At 35.8% G+C, this 12,860-nt stretch overlaps 1 protein-coding gene and 1 pseudogene across 4 annotated transcripts in view; both read left to right on the top strand.

Moving 5' to 3' along the window:
• Window positions 1-12,860, top strand: part of LRCH2 (leucine rich repeats and calponin homology domain containing 2) — a 148,517-nt gene that overhangs the window by 36,539 nt on the left and 99,118 nt on the right. For all 4 annotated transcript variants that reach the window (XM_053657502.1, XM_053657501.1, XM_053657500.1 and 1 more), the window contains exons 2-3: window positions 5,041-5,185; window positions 8,933-9,059. In XM_053657502.1, coding sequence (XP_053513477.1) covers window positions 5,041-5,185; window positions 8,933-9,059 — 272 coding nt within the window. The remainder of the gene's footprint in view (window positions 1-5,040; window positions 5,186-8,932; window positions 9,060-12,860) is intronic.
• LOC119034705 (protein S100-A10-like) lies at window positions 10,843-11,180 on the top strand (annotated as a pseudogene).

Genomic DNA, 12,860 nt, shown 5'->3' with positions numbered 1-12,860 from the left:
ATTTTTCCCATTGCAGTCCATTGTGCTGACCCCTGCAATCTCTTCAAATGTGGTACACTTGACTGCATAATTTGCGGTAGTCAGGATGGTATTTGTGCTTTCTTTTTCTTTTTTTTTTAAGGTAAATTTGAGATGCTGTTAGTGAGAGATAGTTGAAGAAATTAATGTAGAAAGTGTTTTGTGGTATTTTCATGTTTTTTCCATGGTTGTATTTTTCTTTTGGCTCTGTTATTCTGTTTACTCAGTTCTTAGAAAGGATGTTTATACAGATTCAAAATCTGAAAAAACCTAGAACAAGATTTCCTTAATTAGAGGCTTTATAATAGCTTGAGTTTTAATTTTGACTTTATTCTACTTTATTTGATTTGACTCAATTAAATTAGAATAGTAAGTATAATTTAACTAATATTTACTAAATATATTAGTCGTATAGAAAATACCTTATTAATATAGCATCAATTAAATTCCATAAAGGAACTCATAATACTTTTTTTGTAATTTAACTATTCTATTTTTGGAGGAGAAATAACAGAAAGCATCACACAATAATGTGTAAATTATTAAAATAATACCTTGATATTATTTAAGTTATTTTATTAAAGTCACTCATTATTATACTGATATTTTAGCTTTTTTCACCTATTACTTCTTTGAATACTTTTGTGTTTTCTCTTGACTATTTTTAGTCTTTTCTGCTTGCTGTGTTTTTCTCTACTCAGCTTATAAATGTTGGTTTTCCTAATGGCCTAATGTTGAACTCCTTTTCTAACACAATTACTCTAATGTTAGGTGATGTCTTTAGTTTTTATGATTTTATAGTACTAACCATATTCCCACAACTTTGGATTTTACATATCCATCTTAAACCTCACTTCTGATATCCAGAATCATCTGACTAACTGATCACTTCATAACCCTCCACTGGGTCTCTTTCAGATAATCTCAGTTTATACAAATATGAAATTGAACCCTTGATTCTTACCTGTACTTCAAAAAACAAAACAAATCCCCCAACAGCAATAACATCAACAAAAATCTTGTTCCACCTTCTACTCTTATATGAAATATTATCATTTAGGTGCCTCGGCCAGAATGTTGGGGGTCATCCTTGATTCTTACCTCTTGTTTCTCCCACATAGACAATCACTTGCTCTATTCTTCTAAGTACCAATATCAAAATATAGACAAATTTTGTCTACTTTTCTTATCCCAATTTTTGCTACCATAATCATCTCTCTAGGACCACTGTATTATTTCTGGATACTTAATACAAGATATCTAGAATAATAAACTGAGCATAATTTTGTTTTAGGATTTCAGATTAATAGTAAGCAGTCATTTTTATTTTTTTAGGCAATTCTTTTTTTTAATTTATTTATTTTTATTGATTATGCCATTACAGTTGTTCTATTCCCCCCTTCATTACCCTCCACCCTACCTCCCTGTCCCCATTACCCCCCCTTTAGTTTATGACCATGTATCTCAAGTTCTTTAGATTCTATATTTCCCATACTATTCTTGCCCCCCAATCTATTTTCTATCTACTGTCTATGCTACTTATTTTCTATACCTTCTCCCCCTTCTCCTCCTCCCACTCTCCTGTTGCTAACCCTCCTTGAGATCTTCATTTCTATGTTTCTGCTCCTGATCTAGCTGTCCTTTTAGTTTGCTTTTGTTTTAGGTGTGGTTGTTAATAACTGTGAGTTTGCTGTCCTTTCACTGTTCATGTTTTTTTAACTTCTTTTTCTTAGATAAGTCGCTTTAACATTTCATATAATAAGGGCCTGGTGATGATGAACTCCTTGAATTTGATCTTATCTGAGAAGCACTTTATCTGTCCCTCCATTCTAAATGAAAGTTTTGCTGGATAGAGCAATCTCGGTTGTAGGTCTTTAGATTTCATGACTTGGAATACCTCTTTCCAGCCCCTTCTTGCCTGTAAGGTCTCTTTTGAGAAATCTGCTGACAGTCTGATGGGAACTCCTTTGTAGGTGACTGTCCCCTTAGCTCTTGCTGCTTCTAGGATTCTCTCCTTCATTTTAATCTTGGCTAATGTAATGATGATGTGCCTTGGTGTGTTTCTTCGTGGGTCCAACTTCTTTGGGACTCTCTGAGCTTCCTGGATTTCCTGGAAGTCTATTTCCTTTGCCAGATTGGGGAAATTCTCCTTTATTATTTGTTCAAATAAGTTTTCCACTGGTGGCTGTTCCTTTCCCCCTTCTGGTACCCCTATCATTCGGATGTTGGAGCGTTTAAAAATGTCCTGGAGGTTCCTAAGCCTCTCCTCATTTTTTTTGAATTCTTGCTTCTTGACTCTTTTCTGTTTGGCCATTATTTGCTTTCTTCTGGTCCACTCCATTGATATGAGTCCCAGTTTCCTTTTCATCGCTATTGGTTTCCTGTGCAATTCCATTCATTTCAGTTAGTTTCGCCTTCGTATGTTTGTTTAATTTGTGGCTATAATCAGCCAGTTCTGTGAGGATCCTGATGACCAGTGTTTTAAACTGTGCGTCTGAGAGTTTTGCTATTTCTTCATCACTTAGATTTATAGGCTCTGGGGCTTTGAGATCTTCTTGAGCCATTTTTGGTCCGTTCATGCCCTTTAAGTGTGAGGAGTGGAGCCTTGGACTCCGAGGTTGCCGGGTTGTGACGCTGTATGTGGGGGTGGGGTCAGAGCGGGAAACGGCGGCGCCCTCTGCTGCGGCTTGCTGCGGGGACCCGCTGGGTCCTAGCCCAATCACCCACTCCCTCGCTTGTCTATCCGCGCACAAATGCGCGACCACAGTCAACCAGCAGCCCTGCTCCCTCGCTCTTTCCCCGCGGTCGCTCCTCGGTCGCTTGCTAGGTCTCTCACTGGGTCCAACCCTGCGCCTGGATTCCGTGTGCCTGAGTCTGTCTGACGGAGTTTTCCTGTGCAACCCCGCTCCACCAGCTGCTGGTTTCGCCCCTTACTGGTCAGGCTGAAGAATTTGTTGTTAACAGACTTTCGAAAAGTTCAATTTTCTGTGTTCTGGCTGTGTTTTCTGTTGCTAATATTTAGTTGTCTCTAAACTTGGTTGTGCGAGGAGGCACTGCAACTCCACCTCTGCCTCCATCTTGGCAGAAGTCCTCATTTTTAATTTTTAAATTTTTTTTTTTAGACAGAGGGAATGGGAGGGAGAAAGGTAGATAGAAAAACATCTATGTGTGGTTCCCTCTTGCATGCCCCCTGCTGGAGACCTGGCCTACATCCCAGGCATGTGCCCTGACTGGGAATTGAACCAGTGACCCTTTGGTTCACAAGCCAGCGCCCAATCTACTGAGCTACATCAGCCAGGACAATAGTAAGCAGTAATTTTTAACTCCCAGGATTCTGAAGTTACAAGAATAAGAGGCACAACCCTACATGTTAAAGAAACATTATAAACTATAAAAAAGAGACAATTTTTCTTTCTTAATACACCTGCATGATGCTTGGGTGTCTAGAGGAGGCAAGCAGGATATTGAGAAACTTCTATTTCAAGTTCAGATTTTGGTTTCTCATAATTACGACTATTCTTTTATATAGTTTTTTAGACTCATATAGTAGAAGGAAGAAGAATCCAAATTAAATTTCTTATTACATAATCATAACTAATATTTTCTTTTGTCAATTATACAATTTAGCATTAGGTGAATATGTGTGTATAACATATATAAAATATATTAGCACATGTATATTAATGTTCTGAGGATGGAATTTACTATATTGCCAAGTAAATAGGACTACATCCTTCAGAGTGAAGCAGTTGAGCATTGGTGGAGACTATTTTTATGAAGGCAGACCACATACTAAATGAGGTATAGTGGCCTAAACTACAATACAATGTAGATGTTCTTCATGACAGAGGTAAAGAATAATATTATGCTTTTAACCAAATAAGTATAATGAACTAGTATAATCAAAGTATATTTCTATAATAAAGGAACTAGTTTGAATTTGTATAGGGAGTGTTTCTGACCAGGGGTGTCCACCCCAGGGGACATTTTTTGGCTGCTGGGAGTAGAGGATGTTACTGGCATCTAGTAGGGAGGTGCCAGGGATGCTTCTTAGTATTATAAAATGCACAGGACAGCCCCACTCCATGAATTGTGATACAGCCCAAAAGGTCAACAGTGCTTTAGTGAGAAACTCTTTTAGGATATTTTTTTGACCTGCCACATGATATCCCAAATACTTTCCACAATTTCATTTAACAAATAAACTTTTAATAGAGGTGTCATGGTTATAATAACTTCATGATTTTATTTTAGTGAAAAACTTCAGTGAATAGAAGTATATTTGTGTGTACTTGGAGTAATTTATGAGAGGAAAGAATCAAGGATGAAGGGCAAGTTTCTGGCTTGAGCAAGTCACCAGGAGGATGTTGGTGACATTATTTGAGATGTAACAGATGTGTGGAATAAAACCTTCAGTTCAGATTTTATACTTGTAGAATTTGAAGTACTTGAGATATGTTAAGAGAAAATCCTGAAGATCAGAACTTAGGTGTTCAGACACATCTTTAAATTGAAATTTGTCAGTATACGAATATAAATTTAAATTAGCTCTGGGATTGGATGAAATCACCCACACTAGTGTCCATCTTATAGCACAGTCTTAGGAACACTAACATTCACAATATAGGTAGAGGAGAATCTATCAAGAGACTAAGAAATAGTCAGGGATACAATAGCAAGTGATCCAGAAGTGTAATCTTCAAGCCAAGGGAAGAGAAATGTTTTCAGGTGGATAAGTGGTTATTGATATGGAGGCTGCTACTGACTTTGGTGTGTACAAGTGGCTAGAAACCAAATGAAAGTGGGTTGAGAAGTCCGTGGTAAGTAAGAAATTATAGTTGTATTGTAAATTTATATAAATTTGGCTCTGAAGGCCTTCAAGACCATGGTGAGTAACATTTTACAATATATTAAATAGTTGCTTGGATTGTAAGTGATTCAGCAAGTATTAAAATAGTTCCTGCTTATTACCACTGATAAAGGTGCATGTTTGACACTCAAATATTACCTTTTCTTTTTCAGATCTTTCAAGAAATCGTTTTGCAGAAATTCCTTCTGATGTCTGGTTATTTGCACCCCTTGAAACATTAAATTTATATCATAATTGCATAAAAACCATTCCTGAACCCATTAAAAACCTGCAGATGCTAACATACCTTAACATCAGGTAAGGAAGTAATTTGGGGGTAAATTTTGTTTTTTATTATACTTCTAATCCTTTTAGTAGCAAAAGAATGTGTTTGGTTTGGCTGTGTATCCTATATTTATCTCAGTAGTGTCTTAATTGTATTTTTTGTATGTCCACACTACTTTATAGGCCTATTATCTTGTTCTTGAGAGCAGTGCTTCTCAAATTATTGTGCAAGAACTCACCTGGGGATTCTAATTCCCTAGGTGTGCAGTGGGGCTTACATTTCTAACAAGACCCTTGGTAATGCCCATGCCCGCTGGTCCTCCAGTCACTTTGAATAACAGTGCTTTTCATCAGAAATATTTTTACTGAAATCATAGCACCACAATACCAATTTATTTATATGCATGCTCAGTTAAAGTGAGACATTATAAAGAAACAGTCCTTGTGATATTTTTCATACTGTTAGAACTTTCTGTTGCTACTTCAAACATGGATATATTGGGATGGGAATGTCAGAACATTAGAATGTCAATGACAGCTGATGTTAACACCAAATAAATAAGTGCTTACTGTGTACCAGGTAGTGTTACAAATACTTTACACATAATATTTCATCTTCACGACATTTTGAGATACGTACTTTTATTATCCCCAAATTGCAGATGAGGAAACTGAAACACAGAGAAGTTAATTATGTTTTATATATCTCTGTCTATATCTATGGCTATCTTGGTAGGGTCAACGTTATAATCAAAATAGTATGGCTGTAGAAATCTCATTCTTAAACTATATAACAGTTTAAGTGAATATTTAATAAGAATAAGAAAAAAATTCCCTGTCAAATGAGTGACATTGAATGGAAACTTCTATATTATGACAATTTTACAATCATTTGCTTGTTTTTCTTTCTCCTTTTTTTTTTGATTTGTAAGGGATAATTTCTTTCCCCTCTCTCTAATGAAGTTACTTGTTTAAATTCTCATATAGGGAAGCAGGAAATATAGTTAATATACATAAATAATAATGTTCCTTTCTCACCGTGATATATTAATTATTATGTGTGTCCCCCCACAGTGGTGTCACCTGGCAGTACATGCTGTTTAAACTGAAACCACTTTACACCTTAAAATATGTGAGAGGAATTTCCTTCTATAGATATTAGTCATTTGGGTTGCTCCTTCCTTTAATTGGTTATAATCTCCTTGGCCTAGCTTGGGAGAGGTTTGAGGAAAGCGAGCTATTTTTAAGTTTGTTTTGTTTCATTTTGTTCCTTAATGGAAAAAAATTGATTTGTCCAATATTGAATTACATTTCTATGTTAATATATAGTATATCTTAGCATGCAGGCATACTGCAGAGATATTGTGAGTTCAGTTCTAGACCACCACAATAAAGTAGGTATCACAATAAATAGAGTCATAATTTTTTTTTGCCAGTGAAGGGTCTTGCCTTCATTTGTAGAAAACACAATACCTGTAAAGTGCGATAAAGCAAAGCACGATCAAACGAGGTGCGCCTGTAGTTTTATTAAAACTTTCTCTTATTCCTTTTTGCTTTGATCTTTAAAAGTTAACTTCTGATTCTTGTTTACTGTCACAAAAATTTTGAAAAAACTCTTGAAACAACATTTGTTCTGATGACTGACTTCCTTTGACTATCTCTAAAACATGTGGCAAAAAAAGTAAAGATTAATGACTTATTAGCTGTGTATAAAGAAACTATATGGCTGGTGTAGCTCAGTGGATTGAGCATGGGCCTGCGAACCAGAGGATCACGGTTTGATTCCCAGTCAGGGCATATGCCTGGGTTGCAGGCCAGTTCCCAGCAGAGGACGTAGAAGAGGCAACTATACATTGATATTTCTCTCCCTCTCTCCTTCCCTTCCCCCCTAGAGATAAATAAATAAAATCTTTAAAAAAATTAAAAAGAAAGAAATTAAATTTTAGAGAAAGCTTACTGTGCTAGTTTAATGAACCTGATTCTTAAGGGGAGCAAATAAATCAATTTTTAAACATTTTTGGTCTGAGGGGGATTAGAATGTTTTTTGTTTGTGCCCTTATTTTTCCATTTATTTTATTTTTATTTTGGTGAAAGTATCTTGAGAAACTTGTAAGATGATTTTTTAGTTCTTTTTCTCTTCCTGTATACTATCCCCTTTAAAGTAGAATCCTGCAGGAAGATTCTTGTTTGCTTCATTCTGCTTGATCCTAAAAGTGTCAAGAGTTATGACAGGCCCCTAGCATATTTGACTTTCAGGCAGCATGGCCAGGATTCCTGTTCTAGGGACATTGTCTTTTTTTTTTTTAAGTTTGTGCCAGGTCTAAAGCCATTCTAGTGTTTCTGGATGTCTCTCCCTGCATAAAATGGGGTGAAAGTTTTTGAAATCCTGTCTTGGGTTAACACTGAGCTTTTGTTGTACACGTTACACAAAAGTGTAAGTATGTACATCTATAAATGTAACTTTGAAAAACAAAAAAATAACTGCTCATTGCTTATGAATGCTTAGTATAGTATGTAAATGTAATGGTATACTTTATATAGTTTGGGATAGGATTTTCTTAGTTCATTTGGGCTGCTATAACAGAATACTATAGACTGGGTGGTTTATAAGACAACAGAAAATTTTTACAGTTCCGGGGGGCTGAGAAGTCCAAAATCAAGGCACTGGCAAATTTAGTGCCTGGTTCATATATGGACATGTTCTAGCTGTGTCCTCACATGGTAGAAGAGGTGAGGGATCTCTCTGAGGTCTCTTATGTAAAGGCACTAATCCCATTCATGAGGGCCCTCATGACCTAATCACCCCCAAATGCCCCACCTAATATCATCACCTTGCGGATTAAGTTGTTGGGGGTGGCACAAACATTCATTCTATAGTGGGGATCATTTGGGTGTCAGTCAGCATTGGTGTATAAATTTGACCTCAGTAGTTTGAGGGTATGGGACCCAGAGCCAGATTGTCTGGATTTAAATGCTGGTTCTCCCATTTACCAGTTGTGTGACTTAAGGAGTTTACTTAATGTATTTATGACTGTTTCCTCATCTGTAAAATGGGCATCATGATAGTAGCAATCTTCTTAAAGTAGGTTGTTGTGAGGGTTAGTCGAGTTAATTCATGTGAGGTGCTCTGAACATGGCCTAGCACACAGTAAACAATAAGTGTTTGTTGTTGTTATATTTAAACGCACTCATGGAGGTAAGAATGTTGTAGCTGAGATAAAGGTGCTAGTAGGCTTTTCTACCATAAACCCATAAAAGGAGACGAGTTAGGGTTTACATGTTTTTGAACATATAATCCTGTTCATTCTTTCATAAATTTAAACTAAATGCAAATTCATCCTTGGAGTCTTTCTCTAGTTAGAGGCATGGAGCTATTGAATATAGTGAAATTATAGCAAAGAGCAAGGTTCTGATATTCTCTAGCTCAGAAGAATGATTGTTGGTTTTGAGAACTGGTGGTGTGTAGGACAGTATCATAGGTAACAGCACAGGTTTTGCAGTCTGCTGTGCCTGGGCAAGTCACTTAATAAGTTTTTACCTTTGTTTCCTTATTTGTATAATGGCACTAATAGTATTACATATCTTGTGGGATTAATGTGAGGACTAAATGTAATAGTGTATGTAAAGATTTTGGCCTGATACAAAGTAAGCATTCATTAAATAATACTTATTATTTTACCAAAGTTTCTTATTTACTTTTGAGGCGATTTGTTCTTTTTCAACATAACCTGTCAGGTTTTAGACGTATTTCTTATAATGAGACTTTCTTATTCCTTTCAGTCGAAATCTTTTATCAGCATTGCCAAAATACTTATTTGATCTTCCTCTTAAAGTCTTGGTTATCAGTAATAATAAATTGGTATCCATTCCAGAAGAAATTGGGAAGTTAAAAGACTTAATGGAATTGGTGAGTAAACAGTTGTATTGATTGTATGTAATGCACACAATTCATACCTTTATTTTGGAATATTACTCATTTCTTTATATAATTTCACTGTAATTTTTTAAGAAAAGAAAAACTTGGTATACCCTTGGCCTAAGTTCACTTTAGGAAAATTTCAAGATACCATTGCTTGTCTGATTTTAGCTCACCGCCAGTAAAAGCCTACTTGTTCCTCAATCCTACTCAGAGGCTTGCTTACAAGTCTTAAGAAATGTTTTTCAAACGAATAAGCATTTGTCTATTCATTTTGTGGAAAGTAAAGTTCTTACCAGTAAAAAAACAAGTTTTTTTAAGGTGTTACTAAGCCTGCTGTGAGAGCCTCAGAGAAAATGGATACAAACAAAACAGTAGAATGAACAAAATAATCCCTCCTGTCCTATATACTCATGTGATTTTTATAACATTTTTGGGACTAAGATAAATGGAAAGAGGCCATTATATACAATTGATTATAGAAATATAGGAATAATTTAAAGTAATTACTTTGTGCATAATAATTTAGATATTAAAGGACATTGAACTCTGAGAGAAACATAGATCTTCTGGCACTGAGCTATTTTCACATGTTGCTGTTACTTCCACTTCACATAGTATACCATGCTGTTCATTTTTATTTTGTTTTATCTTGAGTAATGCTTTCATAATAAATAGATATTTAAAACTGTTCTTAAGTATGACTTTATTATGTGTGAAAATCCAAAAGTTTTCTTGAGAAATTTATTTATAATTTTATAATGAAAAATTAATATGTTAATAGAATATAGTGAACAAAAATTTCAGGAATGTCTTCCTTTTATTCATTAAGGAATACCTGCATGTGCAAATATCACACAAGGAAACTTATTTAAACTTAGTGTTGTTATATTTTAGAACCACAGAATTTTAAGTTTGTATGAAATCTTATAAGTAATTGGATATGAGCTCTCCCTAATGCAGAAATCTCTGACACATCTAGCTGGATATTTTCAGTGGTAGATAAATTTGTGTGTGTGTGTGCATGTGTGTGTGTGTGCGCGCTGAGGCAGCCCTAATTCTCTTTTGCAACTCTTATTTGTTATCCATTTTATTTTTAACTAAAATACATAACCTCTGTCACTGTTATCTACTGGTCTTGGGACTACCATGTAAACAATAGATAATGACAACTTCACTTCCCTTCAGATATTTGTAATCTGGTGTGTGTCTACTTTCCATTTTTTCAAACTGTAAGACCTGTTTTCTGTGATATAAAATCCTTATCACTTTTATTTCTTTCTGTATTTCTGTTCTTTATTAGTTTTTATTTTTAACTATTTCTATTCCAAAAATGTTCTTTTTTTAATTAGGTCTCTTTTAATGTTATACTCACCAGTGAATGGAAGACTTCAGATGTTGATCTAACAAACTTATAGTAAAAGAGCCATTACTTTTTTTCACCTGAACACTTAATATTTTTTAAAAAAGATTTTATTAATTTTTAGAGAGAAAGGGTGTGGGAGGTAGAAGGAGAGAGAGAGAGAGATATTGATTGGAGAGAGAAACATCATTGGTTGCCTCTTGTATGTGCCTTAGCTAGGAACCTGCAACATAAGACATGTGCCCCAACCAGAAATTGAACCAGTGACCCTTCTCTTTGTGGAATGACACCCAGCCAACTGAGCCACGCTAGTCAGGGGTAGACACTTAATATTTTAAAATATTTTATACTGGCCACACATCCCGGCCAGCCTAGCAATCCTACCACACCTTGGGCTAAGACCTCACCAAGATGCCAACTCAAATGGAACACACCATGGAAACCATGATGTTCATGTTTCACAAATTCGCTGGGGATAAACGCCACACAACAGAGGCCCTGAGGGTATTCATGGAAAAGAAGTTTCCCGGATTTTTGGAAAATTAAAAAGGCACTCTAGCCAAACAAAATAATAAAGGATCTGGACCAGTGCTGAGATGGCCAAGTGGTATTCCAGAGCTTCTTTTTGCTAATTGACAGGCTCACTGTCACATGCAATAACTTGTATAGTACACCTAAAGCAGAAGGGAAAGAAGCAGTTGAACAGCTACTTCCTCCCTGATCAAGAGTTCTCCCAGTGTGTTGTTTAAGGAATCTCTGCCCCATAGCCTCCCCCTGTATGAGGATTTCATGAGCAGATCAAGACCCTTAGAAAACCTACAGATAAAATCCCACCCCCATTTGACAAGAGAAAGAAAAGCCAATTAAAGCCAGATAAGTTTTTATTTTTATATTGCTTGCATCCTCTTTCCCTCCATAAACAAATTTGTTAGTTCATAAAAAAAAAGATTTTATAGATGTTACACTTTTAGATGCCATGGCTCTGTAATATCTTCTTTTCATTTAGTTTTTAGACCTATGTTCTAAATTATATTACATGAGGTAGTTTTTGGATAAGTGAAGTCTTAAAAATATTGAGTATTTTTAGATGTATTCTAGTATTTTTCTTTAAATAGAATGTTTGTTACCACAACCCTAACGTTTTCCTTTGCGTCCACCTGCCTGTGTGCACTGGCCCAAAGAAATGCACGAGCAGGAGTTCGCACTACAGAAAGAGAAAATAGTTTAATATTGAATAGGCCAATATGGTAATGAGCTTTTTATATAAATAAAACAACTCCCTGATGGAATGTAGGTTATATATCATATAGGACAAAAATCACAAAACACTGTGGGGTAGGGGTTTGGAGTCATACTGGGAGCTGACTGGTCAGAGGAGGTAAGGGTAATCATTTCTTTAGAGCTTGAGGACAGCTTTGAGGTCTTTTGTGGCATCCCCTCTGTCTGGTCTCATAGAAAAGCAGCTGGGTTTCATCTACCTCAGGGCTCAGAAAGTGAAACATGACTTAGGTCAAGATGTCATCTTTATCCTCTCAGAGGTCCAGACTTTTTAACCATTAGTCAGGTCCAGACTACCGTCTCTTCTGCCTTGAGGGTTACTGATTATCTGGGAGAAAGGTTAGGTCTTTGATGGGCATATATATAGAGAGAGAACGTTATGATTTCTAGAGCTAGGATTTAAAGCTAAATTTAATCAAAGTCATAAGGAGCCTCAGTTTCATATTTTAAAATATTAAATATCATTATTTTACTAGGCACTGTAAAATTATTGTGCTTTAAACTCTTTAAATCAGTAACAATGGATATATAGTGTTAGGATGACTAACTTACCATTGTAAATCGCATAGTGAATTTATGGGTATTACCTGTCAATGGAATGTTTTCCTATGACATTAATACACAAGAAATTGGTAGCAACTACAGTGAAATTCTGTCATTAGAAGCCAGAAATGCTTTCAGACCTCCAGTCCTCAGCAGAGTATTTTGTAGCATATCCACTGGTTAAGTGGGTCAGTTTCTGTGCCTGGGTTTATTTCTTCTGGAAAGTGTTAGCTCTCTATCAAATTGCTATACATTTTCTATAAGGAAATCTTCAGTATTAGACACCTTTGTGGAAGCAATAGTATTTATTTATTTATTTATTTATTTACTTATTTATTTATTTTTACTGTTGCTCAGTTACAGTTGTCCCCATTTCCACCCCCCCCTTTACTCTTCCCTGTCCTACCCCCCCCCACTTCCCACTTTCAGTCCTCCTCCTGCCCTATTGTCTTTGTCCATGGGTCCTTTATTTATGTTCCTTGATGCCCCTTCTGCTTCTTTTCCCCATTTTCCCCTTCCCCTTCCCCTCCTGGATACTGTCAGTTTGTTCTTTATTTCCATGTGTTCTATTTTGCTCACTTGTTTGTTTTATTGATTAGGTACCACTT

The sequence above is a fragment of the Artibeus jamaicensis genome, unplaced genomic scaffold (genome assembly GCF_021234435.1).
Source record: "Artibeus jamaicensis isolate MK-2021 breed Jamaican fruit bat unplaced genomic scaffold, CSHL_Jam_final scaffold_461, whole genome shotgun sequence".
In the NCBI taxonomy this organism is placed as follows: Eukaryota; Metazoa; Chordata; class Mammalia; order Chiroptera; family Phyllostomidae; genus Artibeus; species Artibeus jamaicensis.
Note: the sequence above shows the minus strand (reverse complement) of the source record. Positions and strands in the feature narration are given on the sequence as shown.